Source organism: Sminthopsis crassicaudata, chromosome 2 (genome assembly GCF_048593235.1).
Source record: "Sminthopsis crassicaudata isolate SCR6 chromosome 2, ASM4859323v1, whole genome shotgun sequence".
Classification (NCBI taxonomy): Eukaryota; Metazoa; Chordata; class Mammalia; order Dasyuromorphia; family Dasyuridae; genus Sminthopsis; species Sminthopsis crassicaudata.
Window position 1 is genome coordinate 369,123,424 of NC_133618.1, and position 22,467 is coordinate 369,145,890.

The window sequence follows — 22,467 nt, forward strand, 5'->3', positions numbered from 1 at the left end:
TTATTCCTAGAAAATTCTGAGAGCAATCCAACTCAAAAAAACAAGCGACAGTGACATGGTACCTTTGTTTTATTTTGCTATTATTTTAGACACATATTCTTATTTTTTTGGTTATAATTAAGAATGCATATAAAATAACACTTTGGAGAAGACTAATATGTTTTTATTTTGCTCTTCAAGAAGATTATTTAGCAATTTAAAAGATATTATTTGCAATAAGAAGGTATCTTGTTTTATGTGGAATGAAAATGTTTTTGTATAAAATCTTAATCTTCCTTCAATATCTTTCCCAGAAGGATTTTTCTTCAAAACTGCTTCCAGGAACCTTCAAACCTCAAGGCCAACAAAAAATAAAAACTTAAAGTGAAGCTAGAGATTCTATTTTGACAAATAACCCACAACTTGGGGATTCTGTAATTACCTGACTGGGATTCACTTGCTTCATTTATACAATGAAGGGAGATATTAGACCAAGTGATCTCTAAAGACCTTTACAACTCTAAATGGGGTCACCTTGAATGATTCTTTTTTCTAGAAAGCCTCACAAGTTAGCAGATTTTTATGAAAGAAATTTAGGATTCCTCACAGAAAACACCACAGTATGTATTTTCCCCATAAGAGGCATTAAAATGCCAGAGAGTTCAGAGTAGAAGAGAACTAAAAATTTCTTCGAAAATAAAAAACAAAAACAGGGAGGCATGGAAAAGAGAAAAAAATGTGCTTGTGTAGAAAATAAACTTGTTCAGGACATATAATTCTCCTGATATTCTCCTTAAGACTCCTAAGTTCTAGAAAGGCCATAAATAAGCTGTTTTTGAGGGATGTTCTTTCTATTTTAAAATTATTTTTTATTTCATTATTTTCCAATTGTGTGTAAACAAATTTTTTATTGTAAACAATTGTAAACAAATTATAAACAAATAATTTTTAAAAATTATGAGTTCCCAAAGTCTCTCCCTTTCTCCCCTCTCCTTGAAAAGATAATCAAAATTTGATTTTGATTATATATGTGAGGTCATGCAAAACATATTTCTACCTTAGCTATGTTGCAAAAGAAAATACAAACAAAATAAAACAAAAATTAAAAAGTTTTCTAAAAAGTTTGCTTTATTCTGCTCTCAGGTTCATAGCATCATGGATCCTTTGGTACTGTCTTGGATCATTATCTTGACCAGAATGAAAATCTATAAATATTGAACCACTTTTCCTAGCTGTCTTTTGGTCAAGGGACTAAAGAGAACAATTATGTGTGAGCCCCTCTGACCTCATAAATGTTAAAAGATTCAGTAATGATAACTAAAGAAGTAAACGTAATACATATTTTGCTTGTCAAAGAAAAAAAGTCTGTAACACCAACCACAGATTATCATGGGTGAGTCTTAAGATCAGTCTTGGAATTCCATTCTTTTGATAATCTTATGACACTATTTCATTCCTACAAAAAGGTTTTGTTCTCTTTTCATTTTTCCTTAATTGTTTAAATTTAACAATACCAGTAAAAAATGGATGGCTGTACCTTTTTCTCTAGAGAATTACTCCATTCTTTCAACAAATTAACATGTTGGACTGCTGAACTGGCCTCATGGGTTTTAATTTGCTGATTTGTTCCCTGTGAGAACACAGAATTTAAACATTAAAATCAAGTTTACTATTTTAAAAACATATAAAAAGAATGTAATACAGAACTACAAAATCAATACTAAATCTGAATAGAGGGAAACCTGATCATATAAAGTTTAATTAAAAAAAACATTCAAATCAGGAGAAGAGATTTTAATGTCAAATTTTAGCCAACTGAAGTAACTGACATGTTTTAAATACAAGGGAGCATAATCAAAGAAGAGGAGTTAAAAAATAAAAATGTTTTATAACCCTACATATAAATTTGGACAAATTTTCTCCCCATCCTCAAAAAAGAGAACCTTCTTTTGAAATAATTAATTTATAATCTATTTCACAGCAATGACCATTTAAAATTATTTTCTACTGATGATATATAAGGTTATGCAAAATTATATTTACATACTGCCATAAGAGCATGTTGAAATTCAAGTCCAATTAGGATCTAATTAAATTATATACTACAACTAATCTATTAAGAGAAAACAATAATTTATTCATCAAAAAAATCAAGATTTGCTGCTCTTACAGAGCCTAAAGATTTTAGTAATTATAAAGATTACATACAAACGTATATAATATACAGAGTACATAAGATGTAGACCAACTTACAGTCTTTTCCAAATACAGGTGATAATAATTCACTTGCTTAAGAAGTAAATTTGTATAAAAGTCTATATTGTTTTAAGATTCAAAATTTAAGAAGCCACTAGAAAAATGTCTATGATCTCCAAAACATATACTCTGTATATTAACTATTCATATATATATATATATGTCGATATACATTTAGATATATACAAACATATATATGCACACAAAGAAAATGAATGATAGTACATAAGACATAACAGTGGTTAAGGGTCAGCATTATTATAGAAATAAAGAGAAAACTATAGATAATTCTTAAATTTCTGACTAATAAAATATTAAGATTTCTATCATCCTAAGGTAGCATTAATTTATGGAACATTACGATTAAGTGGAAAGTATTTTATTTGAGATATATTTTCCCTTCTCATAGTTTTAGAATATCAAGATATATAGTTAAATTAAAACTCAATCAAAATTTGCTGGCCATCTCAGACATAATTAAAAAAACAAAAACAAAAATAAAAAACAGGTTTCTCACATTACATATGCAGCAATAACATAGTATGTTCTTACCATACTAATACATTGTATGTGTATGCGTGTCCTTATTGGTAACTGTCCTACACATTATCTAATCTCAGAGGAAATGTGGTATTAGGGAAAGAAGACAGATTCAAATCCTGGACCCAAATGGATTCAGTATTGTATGACTCCAGGCTGATCATTTCGCATCTTCTGAGTCTTAGGTATGTTAGCTAGAAAATGGGATCATCATATCTCTTACTACTTAGGAATGTACTTTATAAACTTTAAAGCATTAGTGAAATGGGAAGTATGGAAATCCAAACTAAACTTGCATCTAGATTAGTTATCATGAAATCTGAGTAAATATACATGTATCTGAACATTCATTTTTTTCTACACATATCTATATATGTATGTGACTTCGTATAGCTATTTTTCCATGTATTATTCTATAGAAATACTATAGATGCTGCAGAAATTAGAAATGTTTATATAGGTTCAATATTTTGTTTTCAAATAAGTTAAAACTCCTGCTACAGACTCTCTGGAAAATCCCAAAATATTTTTGAAGAGACAACAAAAATGTTTTTACTGTAAAAGTTATGAATGGAAAGACAACTTCTGTCTCCCCAAAGTGATCTAACTGATGCCTCAAGACATCACAGGAAAAAAGAGCAGACACCAAGACCTGCTGCATACAACTTAACTCATTCATACAACTAATATGTTTTCTGCTTCCTTACAAAGACTAGAGGAGTTCAGAACTTGCACGTTAAAATGTCAATATAAGTTTCTCTTATTGCAGACTTTCAGCAATTGAGAAATATAATCATTATATACTGACCTGAAAAGTGCAGCCATAACGCTTAAAACTACAGGTACTTGGGGCATTAATACATTCTGACAAATGTGCATTCAACTGCAATGGGAAAAAAATGTGAGTTTTGGTACAAACGTTTGCATGATAATGCTTAAACATATTAAGGGCACAGATCATTTGGGTTGTATTATTAAGAATGGTGTTTCTAAATATACAAGTGTGTATATAATCTGCTTGCTAGACTCATATGCAGCAATATACAATATATCCACATGTATACACACATACACTTATATACAGAAATACATTTAATATAAAATTTTTTAAACTGTAGTTTCTCTAGAACAAGTTGCTCAAAATGTGATAAGCTACCTGCAATGCCAGAATTAAAAAAAAAACAAAAAAACAAAAAACAAAAACAAAAACCCAAAATGAACATTTATGGACTAGAAATGAAAATTGCATGAAACATAGAAATCTCATACAGTATTTTAGGATGCAATTGGATCACACATCTCATATACAGTACATAAAAACACAAAGTGAAAAATATTTTCAAGGCAAGCTTACACAATGTACCATTAATCACAGGATCTTCAGAGATGAGTTTTTCCTCTTTTGAGAGAACATTGATTTCTTCTCGAATGTACCCTTATAATGATTGTTTGACATTTAATCTTAAAAAGAAACCCACAGCTTTTTTTGTTTTAATATGGATCTTAGGATTGCCAATATTTCAAAAACTAAATTAGAGCAAAAATTCATATAAATTTAAAGAGGAAAACTCATCTTTTGGCCAAAAAAAAAAAATCCCCTACTTTGGTTGAAATATTCTTTAAATATTATATCAAATTACTTTGTCTTCTGCACAAATGATTACAATGATATTATTTTAAAGGTACATAATATTAATTTTGTTATGCATAAATATTAATATGATGACCAAGATAACTTCCTTAAATATAAAAATTCACATTAGAAAATTCAAGGAATAAATTTTAATCACCAAAAATAATTACATATCAAATCAGAGACAATGGTATACAAAAGTACAATTAAAGAGTCAAGGGAGGTTTTTTTTTGTTGTTGCTTTTTTTTTTTTCCCTTCCTACTCAGCATAGCTAAGGAACTCTTAGTTAGTCTCAGTTTTTCATATATATTAATAAGTACAGATTTATTTTCTGGGACCACATCCTGGTTTCCTAATATACAGAGGAGCCATTCTCCATATGTTAGCATTTATGGTAAAGGAAGAAATGGTGCCACCTCCCACCTTGTCCCTTAATAGTTTTAGAATGGACAAGGATTATGAGAGAATTTATAAGATATCTGTTGCCTCTTACTTCCCACCCTGTCTCTTAATAGTTTTAGAATGGATAACAATTGTCATGGACAGAGATCATTTTTACAATGACCATTGCTAAAACAACTTTTTTTTAAAAAAAGGTATTGTGTCAGCACAAAATAACACATATGTTAAGAACCAACTTTATAGAAATGTTTTCTCATTTATATCATTAAATATTCATGAACTACAGTATAAGAAAAATGGCTAGTAATCTTATTTTACATTATCAACATTTTTGGAATGAGAAAACAGATGAATAATGGTAGCCACAAAATACTGTACTATGTATAATTATGCATAACTATATCATGACATACATTTAATGCTGTTGTAAGACAATCTGCAATTTATGAGAAAGTATATCTGAAAAATCATCCTATCATTTATAATATTAAAATACTATTCTTTTTATTATAATTTTTGGCATAATCACATACTTTTATATATTATTGAAATATATTTATATGTATTTTCATTTTTAAGTGTAATTTGTTCCAAGTTATACCTAAAATAATCTATTTCTTTCTTTGACACCTTCTGTTTCAGTCCCCTAATATAAGGGTAAATATGTTAAGCTAGTGAATGCTATTTTCTAGGTAAGACTATCCTCTGAAGAGAAAGTGCTATTTATTCCCCCTAAGTCTACTTGATTATTCTTCTCAGAACCTTGCAGAGCTCCACTGACTCAGCAGGAGTTTCTTCAATGATGGCTGGGAGGAAATTAGAGAAATAAAATATAGCCTCCATGTAACCACCATTTATTAATACTAATGGACATTTAATAATAAAAAAGAGCTATCCAGACCATATTACCAGTAATTTAAATTAAATAGAAGATTGAAGTCTTAAGAAAAAAAAATTAAGATGGGTTTAGGACAAGATAGAGGGTAATTTTCTTACTAAATCCAATAACAATAAGTTAAAAAAATGTCTTTGAGGAAAGGATGTATGATGTTTTATGTTTACATTCACTTTAATGTGGGGACTAATTAATCCATGTCCTGAAAAAACTAACAATTTAGATGTATTTTTCTCAGACTAGAAACTATGTGTTATGTACACATAAATTAAAAAAAAGCCCCACATTCCAGTTGCTCTGCTAACCTAATAAAAAGAGACTTTACCAGGGATTCAAAGTATGGTTAGTTATTAGGAAAATGAGTCTCTGATGACCTTTCACCTCCTCTTTGATCATTCTTTTGAATACCCACAAGCTTTGTATGCATCAGCTTCACAATATGTGTTGTGTCTCATTCTTGCATGGACTCTTTGTTGCTCAACTATCTAGCTACCAGAAATAAATGTTTGCTAAGTCCAAAAAGCCTTTAAGATCCAAAGGTATAAATCTCTAGTGATGGAATTTCAGGCCCTCGGAGAAATATTTTGAAGTACTGTAATTTTCATGGAACCTCTTCAACTTACGCATAGAACTATGACTCCTATTCAGAACTGGGTGTAACACCATTTCTATTAATCCCATGGCAAGTCACTCTACCCTTCAGTAAAAAGGGAATAGTTAGACTTCTATGACTTCCATCACTGTCTCCCCCAAGATGGTTGTGAGGAAAATGCTTTGTAAAGCTTAAAGTACTAAAGAAATGTGAATTGGCAACAGAAAGACAGATTTTTCCCTGACTAGCAGCTAATGAGCTATAAGAATGAATAGGTCCTGGAAATTATATCCAATATCATTCTGATTTTATTAAAATGAAACATATGTGTTCATGTCATGCGCCATTGACAAAACATCTGAGCTATTGTTTTATTATTTGTAATCCTGTAATTATTGTCTCTGAAACACAATGACAGGGTGTAGCGGGGTGTCAGTAGAGTACTACTGGGGCATGGAGGCAGCAGGGATGGACAGGAAAGGGCAGCAGCTCTAGGGTCAAGAAACCTGGGTTTTGAAGGCTGGCTCTGGATTGAACAATTGACTTGAGGAGGAACCTGGGTTTGAACCTCATCTTTGACAGTTGCTGCCTAACCTCCTTGAAACTCAGTTTCTTTATCTGTAAAGTGAAAATCCTTAATCCTGCCTTCAAGTTCTAACATTCTATGAATTTATGATGATGCTCTAGCTAGTGTAACTGTGTAGCTTGTTCTATAAAGTGTAACTGAAAATTACCTCTTAATATTGACTAAATATTCTTGATATAATTTATACAAGATTATGTATAATATATACACATACATACATACACATGTGCATATATATAATGCCATTGATATTATTTCATTTTTAGTGTCACTTTTTCCCTGAGCCACATCTAACATAATCACAACTAGGTCTTCTTTTGGTAATTTTGGCATTCTTTGTATTTACCTTCTTTCCTTATTTCTCTATTCTCACCACTTATAGGATTATAGAGAAGAAACTCTAGAATTTTTAACCACAAGGAAATAAACTTTCCAATAAAAGCTGGAAAGGTTTTTACAATTCTAGAGCTAGAAGGGATCTTCAAATATAGAATGTCAGAGCTAGTAGTAATATTAGAAATAGTCCAAATCACTCATTTTAAAGAGGAAGAAAAATAACCAGAAATGTTGCAACTTGTCCAAATCACATAACTGCTTAGTAGAGCATCAAGGAAGAGAAGACTGTCTATTAAAATATTGTGCCCTTAAGATCTTTAATCACTTGAGTTGCTGTTTCTAAGTATTTCAGAGAAAAATTTAGGTTAGAAGCTATTTATTTTATTTTTTTAATGAAATGACATTCTAGCTACTATCAGAATTCACAGCTTTCATTCATAAAAATCTCTATGAAATTAATGTCAGAAGTCTATATTCCTCCTACTAGATGATATCTTATACTAGTGAAACTCTTGGGGTAAAAAAAAAATCCAGTTTTTAACATTGTCATCACATTTTATTTACTGTTTCTGATGAGATGATACAGATAAAACAATGGAAAAGATACACTTGCTATAAATTTACTTTTAATATATGCAATGAATTACATATGGAGACAAATTTTCACAATGTCCATTTCCCCCTACTCAAAGGGAAAAAAACAAACATTTTTGCAAAACCATTTCTAAAGTTATCTATCACTGTAATATTTAATCAGTTTTATATACTTCAGAATAAAAAATAAATGAGTTTTGCAAAAGCTAAAAAGATCTCATAATCTAAACTTCTAAATCTAATTACACAAATAAACATCTGTTTACAGTTTAAATGATTGGTAGAAACAACTTACCTCACTCCTCAAAAGTGTCTGGACACTACATTTATGTGGGCATGAGACAACAACACATGGACAATCTGTATCTTCATGTTTCTAAAGAAAAGAAGGAAAAAAATTACTCTGAACTTGTTAGAAGTAATCTATACCTACTAACTAGTCCATTTTTTAAAGAAAATAAACTTCCTATTACAACCATTCCAATAAAAAACTTCTATTTGTGTAATAAGTGGAATTTAATATAAATCTTATATTTATATAGTATTTATTATTGAAAATGGTTTGAGTTATTTCCGCGGGGGGGGAGGGGGAGAAAGAACACCACTAGACCTCAGCTTAGAAAATAAAACAAAACATTGTTAAAGAAAATAAATTTGTGAAAAGGCTAGTATAAATGATAAGAAATATATATATAAATTGTGAAAGACTTGCAAAGAAATATAATCATATTACTTTGGCCATGTGGTAAAAGCAAGGAATGACAGGCAGACAATCAGATCCCCTACAATGTTAGGAGAAAATGAGTAAGGCCTCCAGCACATTGAATACATTATCTAGGATTTTGGGAGAACATGGGCAAAATTCAAACAATATATGGATAGGTTCACTACCAAAGGGAACTCTCAAACTGATATGCTCACAGATCTAGTTGAATGTATTAAATCAAAATTTATTAATTCAGATTTGGCTTACCAGAGGTTTTTTGAAAATCTCTAACAGTATCCTTATAATCTGAAATGTTTCATACTATTGAACTAAATGAAGTAGGCAAGTTCTAAGTGTCCCAGAATAACCCTTGACATTGAATAAGCAAGCTTTCAAGAAAGTAGCTCTTCCTTTATAGAGCATGAGGGGAAACCATTTTACCCTAATGAAAACATAAAAATCCAGGTTACTTGGAATTCAAATAATCACTCGCCTTTACAAAGTCAATCATACTCATATTATTTATAGAATAATAGATTGTATATTTGAACATAATCCCATACTACTCCAATACTTCAAGAGTCCATGGTTTCATTGGTCCCTTCCATCAATGCAGATGATGATTAACTTTTCTAGGTCATAGTTGGTTTTCATGGTTTTTTGTGGCTAAAGATACTGATCCCCTTAATAATGATTATCTGGTAAAAAAGCTTCTAAAATGAGGTTGGGTGTTCTTCAGATAAAAGATGTAGTCTATTATGGGCCTATCAATCAATAAGCATTTATTAAATACTTATTATATTACAGGTACTGTGCTAAGTATTGGGAATATATTAAAAAAAAAAAAAAAAACCAACAACATTTTTACTCTCCAAGTACTGACATTCTAACAGAGGAAGCAACATACAAAAACTAGAGCATACAAAGTTAAAATACAGAATAGATGAAAGGGAACCTTAGAGGCAATAGAAGCTAGAAGCTGGCAAGACCAGGAAAAGTTTCCTAGAGTAAGCAGTACTTAAGCTGAGTCTTAGAGGAAGCAATAGATTCTAAGAAATGGAGTCTAGGAGGTAAGAAACCCTAGCTTGATTAGACCTGACAGAGTTTACATCCTTCCATCTTAGTCTCCAAAAATCCAGGGTTACTGCCATGCTATGATGAAGCACCAGAAGAGACTTTAATGATATGAATTATCTTTAAGTTAATATTTATTTAGAAATCTCAAATGAAAACAGTCAAAATTCAGAGAACTCAATGATAAATCTTCCATATTATTTGTGTTCTTATAAAATTATAAATAGAAAAATTAACAATCTCCTGAATTCTAAACTTAATAAGCTAAGAACAAACCTCCTTAAAATGTCATCCTAAAAACATAAAGATTATAAATAGGCTATCTATTTATATTTAATTTTATATAACAAATACTGTCTGTGCTAAATTAATGTAAATGAACCTCTGAAGCTTTCCCAAAATATATAATTCAAGGTCATGATGAAGAAGTAATCATAGTATTATTCAACTCATTTAGAAGTTAAAATTAAGAAATTAACTTAGAATTTAAATTCAGAAGTAAAAAAAATAAAATTTAATATTACTGGTAGATTTAAATCTTAATAATGGCATTAGGATATTTCTAACAAATGCTAATAGATAATTTACTATAGACATAATCCAATGTTACTCTTCCTATTTGTTAATGATTGAATTCCCTTATGTAGTTATCACTAAGAAAATAGCTTCCCCCAAATGAATTATTGATCTTCTACAAACCTAAAATAAAATATTTCAATTCTACTTTTCAGAGTTATTGCAAAATGAATAAATTTCTTGCATAAAAGGTTCTCATCTCTTATGGCTAGGATATGAAGGCATAAGAAAGAGGTGGACACCCTAAATTCATGACAATTCCCAAGATTTCTGGGGGCAATATTGATGATACCATTCCAGATCATAAGACTCACCCCGCCTGTAGATAAGCAGATACAATTTGATCAGTTGGAAAGAATATTCAATTGGTAGTTGGAGGTGGAGGACTGAAATTCTTAGTCTGTTAATTAATTACTACCTACTATGACCATGGGCAAGTCATTCGATTTCTTTGGGCCTCAGTTTGCTTTGTAAAATGAGTAGGTTGGGCTAGATGATATCTAAGGTCCATTCCATGATTCTTGTATTTATATAGAAAAACCTTAAGAATTTAGAAGGGTCAAATATTTTAACCCTAGATTTAAAATGGGGCTTCATTATATAACAATAAGTCATTTTTTACAAAGTGCTTTAAGGTTTATAAAATGTGTTCCTCACAACAACCATGCAAGGTAAATACCTCAGATATTACTTTATATTTTAGAGGTGACAAAATTAAAGCTCAGAAAAGCATAAAAAAATCAACCAAAAGTCTTATTAGTAGAAAACTTGTCAGAACTGGAACTTAAGACCTAGTATCCTGGTCTTAGGTCAAGAGCTTCTATACCCACTATACCACACAAATTCTTGTTTGAGATAGAATACCAACGGGTAACTTCTATGGCATATCCAAAAAAAAAAAAAAATGTAGCCCAGAAGAAATCCAAATGACCCAAGGATCATGTTTGTATAATTTTTTTTCCCAACAAATTTAAAGTCTCTGTGAATATTTATTTCTTTATGGTCTACATGGCAAAGTAAAGATCACTTCAACTAGATGTCCTGGTGGAAAGGCTGAATCATTGGATGTGAGCCTATGAACTACTATATATAAGTTTACTGAAAGCAGCTGAGACAATCAACATGAATGTGCTGGGGTTTTTTTTGTTTTACCATATATCACTATGTAAATTCAAAGTATTGTTGAAATGATCATTTTTAGAAAAGAGATTTTACAAAAGATTAAAATTTTGTCTTAGAAAGCTCCCACCATGAACCCCTAGTAATTTACCTTTTCAGAATCACAGAATTTAAAAGAAAGTGGTCTCTTCTAATACAATACACACCTGAAAAAGAATCTCCACTATAACATGCCCACTGAGTGACCATCCAACTTCTTCCTAGAGTTCCTATAAAGGGGACTCTAGCTTTCCTTTCTGAAGCATCCTATTCCATTTCTCTATTTTGTCTCCACGTTTCTACTTATTTTTTCCTAACAACACTCAAATGTCCTCCTTGCAGATTCTGCCCATTGCTTCTGGTTTAGTCTTTGGGGACCAAACAAAACATGCCTCATCCCTTTTTCACATGACCAGTTCTTCCATACTTGAAAAGAGCTAGCAAGACTCCTGGCTTTGCTTAGTGAGATTTTTCTTAACTTGCCTCATGCTTCTCATCTCCCTCACATGACTATTGTGAGATAAGTCTTTTTGAAACATTAACGCTAGAAATGCAAATATTATTATAACTATTATTTTTAGGAAAGAGTCGTGAGAAAATGTATTTGATGCTGAAAATCTGAATTGCACAGAAGGTATGAGTAATTGAAATAGGAAAAAAATTCACCTGCAGTGTTATCATGGGAACTTGACTTTTACAATACTGACACGTTGCTTCTCGGTATTTACATGACTTTTCTACATGGCCTGGTAAATCTTTTCGCAGGATTTTTTCTTTGCAGTCAGCACGGACACATGGAAGTTCTTCAAATTGGCAATCACTTTTTAAATGTACCTATAAGCAAAAGAACAAACAATCTTTGCTCTCTGAGCGCCCATTCAATATGAAATATGGCAAACAAAATGAGTACTGGCTCTAATCTTAAACATGTAGTTCTCTATTTGAAATTTCAATACTTACCATCACAGAAGCAATGACTTCCATATTTTGTTTGAGAATTATTCTTATGCTAAATTGTGCTTGAAGAGTTTGCTAAATAGGCAACATCTCAGGTAACCTTCTAGGGTAGGAAGCTACAGATCTTAGTTAATTATTACATTCCAATTAAATAATCTTAAGGAAGCATTTCCCAACCTGTATTTGATGGAATTTTAGTTTTCCACATAATTAACATTTCTATAATTGATATTTTCTTCCTCTAAAAATTTAATATGAAATTATATATTAATAACAATACTTTTAAGTATCCTTTTTTAATTTCAACACTTTTGTCCTTAAATATTCTAAATCTCTCTTTATTCTGAGGGTATAACATATCTATGACTCTCAAGTTAAGATTCAGAGATTCTGAAAGTACATTTCAATCCACAAATTGCCATATGGTCAAATTAGCTTGAGAAACACATCTTAAGAGATAAAATATTTAATTAATGAGAAATTAAATGATCATTTCCATGAAGTCTTTTAGGAATGGACCTGTTTTCACATCTAAGAAGAGGATTAAACTAGGTGAGCTCTAAAATTCTGTAACTGTCACAGAAAATAGACTCCAAAAAGAAATCATACAAATATATCAATGCAGATTTCTTTCTAAGCATTTCAAAACTGAAAATTTTGATGAAATTTAAAACTTTTTCAATATTTCTCTGAAGAAAAAGTTAATTTAGAACTCTGCTCAGGAAGTTATTAAGCTGCATACTCTTTGATCTACCTATACCATTAGTAGGTTCATATTGCAAAGAAATCAAAGAAAAAGGAAAAGGATTTATACATAAAAATTTATAGATGCTTATTTTTATAATAGTCAAACATTGGGGACTGAAGAAGTTTCCACCAATTGGGGAATGGCTAAAAAGATTAGTATATATGAATGTAATGGAATATTATGCCATATGAAATGACAAAATGAACAGTTTCAGAGTAAATTGGAAAGATCTCTATGAACTGAACAGAGAGGAAAAGAAAAACAACTTTTAAAAAATCAGGATTCTTTTCAATATAGTGAAAAACCATGAGTGCAGAGAACTAAAGACAAAGCAAACCATAAACCTCCTGCCAGAGAGATGAAGGATTAAAATATAGAATACAACATATGTTTTTAGATATAGTCAATGTGAATTGTGTATTGCTAGACTATACATATTGGTTATAAGGGTTTTATTTGTTCATTTTTGGGGAAGAAGAAAAAATATATACTTTTAAAAATAAACAAATTTGGGGGGAGGGAAGAAAAGCTAAACCATGACCATGTAATTTAAATATCAAGTAAACTACATTAGGGACAGTGTAGGGTGGTAGCAAGGATACTGTTCCTGGAGTTAGAAGGGCTGAAATTCTAAATTCACTGTTATGTAAACCTGGAACAAGTTACTTCACTTCACTTCCTAGTAAAACTAGGGTAAGACATATTATTATCCAACAGGGTAGGACAACAGCAAGGAAAGCATTCTGTAAGCTGTCAATCACTATAAAAATGAAAACCATTTACTGTAAACCTTGTAGTGAGAGTAAATAGTGTCAGTAAAGCCTCTTAGATTCAGGTGATAGATGACTCAAATTGCTGACAATTCAGGTCCTAGTGCCATGGGAAACAACATTTCAAATGAAAGCCACCCTGACTGTTTTACATTTTGGTTTTAGTTTTGAAAGGTCAGTGTAGACAAAGTCTTATATAAAGCAGAATACATGAGTATACCTAGCTTCCTCAAGAGACAGTTACCTACTGGTCATTGCAGCTTGTGAAAAGAATAAGGATCATGACTGATAGGTTTTTCAGCATTTAATCTGCTGAGACTCTTGTGAGAGGAAAGATGGCATTTTTGGTAGTGTTCGATTAAGATGAGATGATAGACCTGCTCAGTCCTAATTTTTTAAAAACCATTTCTTATTGAAATTTTCTTCCATATTGGATGGCTGAGGGAAGCAGTGTGCCTTTAAGGAGAAGCACTTGATGAACTGGATGTTTGTCCAAATGGACTAAGAGGAAATTTTCTGGGATCTCAAATTCTTGACCATCTCCCTTTCTGTGTCCATTTCTGAGAACAAATTAAGACTAAAGCCCTGACAGCAGATTTTCCCAGCTAAAGCGAAGTAAGCACTTTGGGCAAAAATAAAGTTACTGAAGAAGCTCCCATCCTGAGTAGATAAGTGATCACCCAGTAGGCTTAAGAGGAAGCAATATTTCTGAAACCCAGCCTTTTATGTAAAAGAAGTAAAATGTTGATTTCCTAGAGGGCCTAATCCTTTTAGACAAAGAAGGGAAACTTCTTGGGCAGTACCAACCTGGGGAGTTGCCCTAAGGATAACTCCAAGTTTGAGAATTTGGGGATCCAACCCTTTGGAGTAAGTGAAAGGGATGGGGGACTTCCTGAATAGCATAGTACATGAAAAAAGAAGAGGATCATCAGCACCTGAAGCACCCATAAAAGAACTAAGGCCATTCATGGAGAAAGAGAGAAACTATCTGGACCTTGCCACCACTGCTCCCTCCCATTATTAACATGAATGTTTCAGATAATCTGAGTCCAAAAGGAATGCAGTTTGCTAGTCTAGCATTTCCCAAGATTGTTTGTCTTCTGGAGGAGTCTATCTGATAGGGAATATGGGAAAAACTGTGCATGACTATGTGAGAATGCTAAGCATTCACTAGAATGTTGGAATGTTCTCTCATTGAAGAGAATAGTACACTAATAATGCTTTATGTGGGTTTTTTGGGTATATATTTATGAACTCCAATGTGTCCTATATACTTTTACATTATTCTGTAGGGATGAAACAAAAGCTTCTCTGTATATAATATCTGTTTGTTACCATACATGCTTATATGGGCAATCAATCATGATTCTTGTTCTTTTCTTAAAGTGCACTTACCCACATATGTGAAAACCTGAGTATAAGCTCCACTGGCAATTTTCCAGAGTAAACGCTAGGTAAGGGCATAACGTACCAAAAAGAGAATAGGACTCTCTTAGGTCAGTCCCTGCATGAACCCAGAACTTGGGTGACTGAGTCATATGTATGTTCCATATCATTTATGTTGTTCAAACTTGAAAATTATGTCAATGTTAAGGAATCCAACTTCTTAATATAAACTTTATTAATGGTGGTTCAATGCTCACCAGTAAATGTCCCAGGGTTAATTGTTCTGTGCATCCTTTGCTTTCATTCCTACAGTATATTTGAAGAGCCAGAATTTCTCTCTTACAGCAATTATCCTTAAATACCTGAAATTGAAAAGCACTTATTTCAGAGGATTAACAACATTTGAAGAAAACATCAAACATCAAATAAAGCAAAAGGCTTTTAATAAAATTACAAAACCAACTTTGAAGTGGACAACAACAGAGAGAGTTAATCATCTGGATATTTTTGTGCAAAGGGAAGGAACTATTCCTGCTTTGAAACACAATTAAAATAATCCAATCTTAACAAAATTTATTAGATGGGACTAAAGGAAAACTGGTTATAGGAAAAGGAAAGCTATTTAAAATACCACGTGATTAACTTTTCAGATGACATCACATAGCTAAAGGACATAAATATAATACATATTGCTGAGCTTTTTTCAAATATGTAGTCAGACACATAGACACAATTTCTGGATCAAAGAACTAATTAGGTATGTAGAGATAGGTTTCACTTGTAAAAAACAAAATAAAACAAAACAAAAAACCAGATAAGAGAATATTATAATACAGAATCTCAGAACTGGAAAGATTCATTCAGTTCAACATCACTTCATTCAATGAATGAATCTCCTTTAAAATATTCTTGCTAAGTGACTATCCATCCAGCTGGTGCTTATGTGACTCACATAACCTGAAAAAGTAATCAGTTTTATTGTTGGATAGCTCTAAACATATACAAATTCTTCCTTACATTGAGCTGATAACTAAATAAGTGAATTTAGCTACATATGTTTCCCAGATACCTAAAAGCCATAACAGTAAATATTAGTCTATTGGGTGTTGGCGATAATTCCTAACATAAAAATTATAAAGGAATTTTCTACCATACAATGAGGAAGTAGTAGAACAAATTCCATATGATATTGGTAAATGAAAGTAACAAGAAAGCTGAAAGAAAGATAATGATTATAACAAAAACAACTTAATGGAATGAACAATAGTCTTAAAATTAGAACATAAGTAGGAATTCCAGCTTTTGACACTTACTAGTTGTATTTCTCATTAATCTGATTCTTGTTCAGATTCCTTATCAATAAAATAGAAATAATACTTATATTACTTCCCCATTTGGGAGTAATTATGCGGCTAGTACTTTGTAAATATGAAAATCTGTTTATTGTGTTTATTGATATCTTGTAGCACTACTGATAAGTAGCTTATAATAATTCATTTCATTTTGAAACAGCTCATGATCATAAATATTTAAGAATATGTATTACATCTGATAAAAGGAGAAAGTTTTATCTTAGAAAAGAAAAATTCCTATCTTCCATTTATTTTTAACCTTAGTTAACATTCTTCCCATTTAACATATTATGAGTTCAATTCAATTCAAAAATATTTACTATTTATCATATATGAGTACAATCCTGCTATCCACTGGGAAATAGTTTTGCTTTCTAGTGACATTATATGTAACATTTTTGCTACTAAGAGTTTCAATTAAATGTCTACTAAAAATGATCTTGTAATAATTGAAAAATGCACATGAAACTCTAATTTTTTTTCAACTTCATTGGGAAAGAAATGAAATGAATTGCTGTCAACTATTTTTTAAAAATTCAAAACCTTTATCTGGTTACCAGATAAAGATCTTTTGTAAATATGGCTTAAAAAAATCTCATGAATTTAAGGTACTAAAATTATCACAGCAGATACTTCAAAAATACAAAGAAAATAATTTTAGTTTTATTTTATCAGATTTTTCTAAGTCACTTGAGTCATATCTGGGCTCTTTATTGGAGAAAAAAATGATCTTACAAAGTCAGCAAAGAATAGTAGATAAAAGGTTGGGCTTGAGAGACAGGAAGAAATGGGTTATAATTTAGTTTCTGGCACTTAACTATACCTATGGAAAAGACACTATTCCTCTATAGATCTCAATTTCATCAACTGTAAAAAGGAGCTAAATACTACTGGGATTATCCAGTGCTATTATCTATCATAACAGGGTTTTTGTAAGAATCAAACTTTAAAGTGTTATTGAAGAGGCAATCATTATGCTTATTATGACTATTGTTAGATTAATTGAACTTTGGAGCTGGAAGGGACTTTAGATATCATTTATGGAATTCAACCCCTTCACTTTACAGACAAGGATAATGGGAGACCGGGAGATGTGGTATTAAGACCACTTGGTCTTTGGTTCCACAATGGCATAGGCACAGACTTGGGAAGGAAGCATAGCTAGCATATCGGTAACAAAAAAAAAGATGCCATTTCAACTACAAGAGACAAAGGGTGTCAAATTACTAATGTTTCATGTCCCCACTGCCTCCCTCTTGCCTCACACAGTCTTCTTAATTTGTTCTAAGTAGCTTTATTTTCCCCCAAACTTTAAATATTTTTGTCCTCAAACTCAATTCAGGACTTCTTGCCTGGTCTTTGAGATTGGTTGCTTTAATATCTATTTCCCTTTCTCCCTCTCTCTCTCTCTCTCTCTCTCTCTCTCTCTCTCTCACACTCACACACACACACACACACATACACACACACACACACACACACACACACACACACACACACACATACTTATTCTCTCTCTTTCTCATTCCCTCTCCCCCACTTCTGATTTCTTCCTCTTCTTCCTTTTTCTTTTCCTTTTAATGAAATATAATGTCTATTTGTTTGAGATCAGGAGTAAGTCACAATGCATTTATACTTCCACATGTTGATATTTTACACTATGAACTCAAGTTAAATCAAATCTCATGTGCCAACACTTCTAAGTAATAGAATATCTTTGTGACCAATAAATGATTCTCTTACCATAGATCAATAAACCCAGTCTATTTCCTCTTTTCTAAACTCATCAATTATGTTTAAAAGACCAACAAAGGAAAGGTACATGAACCCATACAATAGAACTTCAAAAGTCAGTAGTTTACAGTAGTATTTGGATCACTTTTGTTCTCAGAATCAGTTCATGAATTATGCTGAAATAGTATTACAGTAACAATAACAATGCTTATATTACACATATTCATTTGGTTTGCTTTTCTGGCAGGTGAGTATGTTCATATACACAACATTTTCTTTCTCACCATTCCCTCCTATACTCCTCTGGCCCTGAGTGTAATTATGCTATTATAATTTTGATGATCACAACATTCTAAAAGTTTGATAAGTCTTTATTCAAAATATTAATGTTGCATGTATTTGGAATTATATAACAAATCATTTCAAATTTAGGGTATCACTAGAAATATTGAAGCAGAGGCTGAATGTCTGTTTTGAGAGTATTAAATGAGGACTCCTGCATAAAAAGGGCAAAAGAACTCACTAATCTTGAAGCTTCCTTCTAACTTAAAAAAATTAGATAAGTCACATAATTTTTCAGTCTCTAAGTCTCTAAGACAATAAATTACAGAGAGAAGTGTAGAGGAAATTCCTCACAGAGCGCTCTTCATTGATCCAGACCAAAAAAAAAAATTCTAGACTAGGGGTCTAGACTAGGGTCTTGAACGTAGTAAATATTTAATAAAAACTTGTTGAGTATTTATTCTATAAGCACTTATTAATCATCTATTATGTACCAGATATACTTGTTGGCTTTGAGGATAAAAAAAATAAAAAACAAACATCTCCTGCCCTCAAGGAGCTTATATTATATTATAGTGGAAAGAATAGTAGTCATGAAGTAAAAAACAAACTGTAGTTTTTAGATCCAACTCTGTTGCATATTAGATATGGGATGATGGATAAATTACTTAAGTTTCCATTCTGAAAAATGAGATAGTTTGACTATTATTTCTAAGGTCCTTTAAGCTCTAATATTTAGTGAAATTTCATCTATATCTAATAATTTTATGAGGGATTTGAATGGGAAGGGTGTTGATTTAAACTAATAAATATGATTATCCAAAATTTTGTGATAAAATTAAAATGGAAGATGTAGTAAACAAATATAAAAATGATTAGGTTAATTTCTTTTAATTCTTTTAAAATTGAAAATTTCTTTTCATATAGATTCTATTTGAAAATCACAACCCAAATTGTGAAAAACATTTGCACAAAGTAATTGAGAAAAATTTTGGCATACCTTATCTTTAATGATGTTTTCTTGACATGCTGTACATTTTGGACTTGGAGCACTGAGGAAAAACACATAGAATAATGCCATTATAGCACCATTTTTAAAAAAATTGAAACATTTTTTAAAATTGCAACAAATATTTTAGGACACAGCAACCTTCAAATTAATGCCACTTAATGAAAATCATTATGCTTAATTTTAATTGTTCAATTTGTCCTGCTGCTACTATAAGCCTCATTTCAGTCCAGTATGAGATCAATTTGGTATAAAATGAGATACCATGTGAGCTATTGTAGGAAAAAAATGTCAATTTTTAAAAATTTTGCAAACTTTAAGAAAATAATTTATTTTAGCTCTCGTGTATTTTTTGTGAGTCCCTTTCAACATTGATAAAAGTATAAATATTTACAGAAATCAGAACTACACACCTATGAAAATGAATTTAGGTTACCAAGAACCATCATCATTTTTTTGCTATGATTTATAAGTTATCTTCACTTAAAAAAATAACTGTATCAAATGGATATTTTATTTACTATATATTTTTAAAAAACAATGCAACCCACATTCTAGAAATAATCTTACTGTTTCCAGACTGATATTCCTGATGCAAAGTTCTTATCATATCACTCCCTTGCTCAAAGATCTTTAATGATTCCCAATTGTCCATGTAATAAATTTTTAAAGCACAGACTTGTGCTGAAGTCTACCATAATTGTACAACTTTCTCTCCCACTTTGTACTATAGAAAAATTAGAAAACTCTGAATGTATCAATGCTTTTCCATCTCCACCACAATTGAATAACACTGAAATAAAGTCCTTCAATATAATTTCTACCTGTTGAACTCCCATCCATCCTTGAAGGATATGCTTAATTGCCACTTTCTCCAAGGCATTTCCCCCAACTCTCCCGTTCAGAAATTACATCTTACTTGTTCAGATTTTCAAAGCATTTTGTTTGTACTTTTCATATAGTTTATCACATTTTATTTTGCTTTATTGTATCTATATAACTTATCTCTTAATAGTTATAAATTCCTTGAGGAGATCAGTTCTTACTGGCCTTGAGATCCTTTCACACCGCAGGCATTTAATGAATATTTGTTCAAATGAATATGAAAATTTAGTATCAGTACTATCAAAATAGTGATGCTCTTTATTTGGAGGCAATTTCTTTATCTAAAAAAACAAAGACGTAGACAAATTGATCTCTAAAGTCTTTCCTCAATTTAAAAGCCTTTGTTTCTATGTTCTCCTGCCCCCAAACAATAGATAGAAAAAGAGAACCATCAGAGACTAACCTGAAGAAACAATAAAGAGAAAACACAGCCTTCTGTTTCCTATTTTATTTAACCAGTGGGACTATCACTTCCTGGCCATCTCTACATCTTTATGCCTCTTTTTTTCAAGCCATCATCAACACACAGTCCACCTCCAATAAAAACCTTGGATACCACTATTTTTTTTGAAGTCAGACTTTGATAGGTAAGCTTTCACCCTTTCTTACCCAGAACCAGGCTTGATACTATTTTCTATTGTGTGAGTATCCATCTATCCCTGTAAGCTTCTCTTTATGTACTAACTTTCACTATAGGACAATGCCTGATACATAAGTTCTTTGTTTTGCTATCATCTATCTATACATTTTATTGAATGTTCATTCAGTAAAATATTGTATTTCTTGATAACTACCTTACTGCATTCTCTATAACTATTCTTCAGTTGTAAGGTTCAAAGCCCAGAAGTCTAGTGTATACTTCTAAACAGTAAATAGATCCAGTAGATCTGATCTATTAGACCCTAAGGATTTCAAAGTGATCTTTTAAAAAAATCTTCATGACAAAATATTCTTCCTATTTTCCTGAAGGTTCTCTCCCTCTATAAGAGTCCTATTATAATACCTAAATATGGCAATGAAGTTACTCCTGAGAGCCATACTAACAACACAAGCCCCAGCAAGTTTCCTCAAGCTGACAAGGTAGCCTACAAATAAACTGAACCAAGCACCCACAAGGTAAAGTACTATAAAACTTATGATGCTTATACTGACTACTAAATGCTGAATTTTTGGCTCTAGTGACTTATGAAACAAAAAACAATTATTTAAAAAGGTCCTTAGAATTGAGGACCTTCTGCTTCCACAGTGACAATGATATAATTATGAAAAAGTCCAGAGAAGGTGCTAAGAATCACATAATTCTTAGACTATCTTAAAATATTAATTTAATTCTAAAAATCCTTGTTGAACAACCAATGGTAGCATACTGCTGGAAGAACAGAATATTAATATTGATATTCATGATATGAGAAAGGTAGAATTTAATGGAAAGATAGTTCACAGGCTATGCTTGGAGAGGAAAATAAAAGAGTTGGTAGTTTCAGCATGTACCCAAAAGTAATGGGAAACACCATATTATTGTTTCATTGTATTATAATATCACAAATCTAGAGGTCTCAGTGAGGGGCCCTAGAAGCCACTGAATACAAACTTTTCTTTTTATGGCTAAGAAAAACTTAAGCAGAGAGACTTTAAGTGACTTTCTAAGTATTACACAAATAGTGACTGAGGCAGGATTTGAATCCTGACTTCAAGTCCAGTGCCCAATCCACTATACCATTTTGCCTCTTAAAGGATGCTTAGTGATCTGAAGTATTATTACTTATAATGAATGAACATAAGCAAAAAGATCAACATGAAAATAACTGCAGCTAACATACCAATCACCTGTTTCAGAAAATAAGAAACAGAGAAAGTCTAGGAAGAACTTAACAAAAATTTCTGAACTAAGTAAACATATATTTTAATACATAGTAGCTTTAATTGGAAGGTGAACAAAAGAAAGGATGGTAAAAATGTTAAATATTGTTGGTTAACATTAAAACAAAATAGAAGCCATGGGCTTGTAGACTACAT

At 31.4% G+C, this 22,467-nt stretch overlaps 1 protein-coding gene across 6 annotated transcripts in view; it reads right to left on the reverse strand.

Annotated features, from left to right (window-relative positions):
- LOC141556653 (TNF receptor-associated factor 3) overlaps positions 1 to 22,467 on the reverse strand; it is a 154,105-nt gene that overhangs the window by 14,837 nt on the left and 116,801 nt on the right. For all 6 annotated transcript variants that reach the window (XM_074291111.1, XM_074291112.1, XM_074291114.1 and 3 more), the window contains 6 exons: positions 19,558 to 19,609; positions 15,447 to 15,551; positions 11,995 to 12,162; positions 8,110 to 8,190; positions 3,584 to 3,658; positions 1,517 to 1,609 (listed from right to left, as the gene is read on the reverse strand). In XM_074291111.1, the coding sequence (XP_074147212.1) occupies positions 1,517 to 1,609; positions 3,584 to 3,658; positions 8,110 to 8,190; positions 11,995 to 12,162; positions 15,447 to 15,551; positions 19,558 to 19,609 (574 nt within the window). The remainder of the gene's footprint in view (positions 1 to 1,516; positions 1,610 to 3,583; positions 3,659 to 8,109; positions 8,191 to 11,994; positions 12,163 to 15,446; positions 15,552 to 19,557; positions 19,610 to 22,467) is intronic.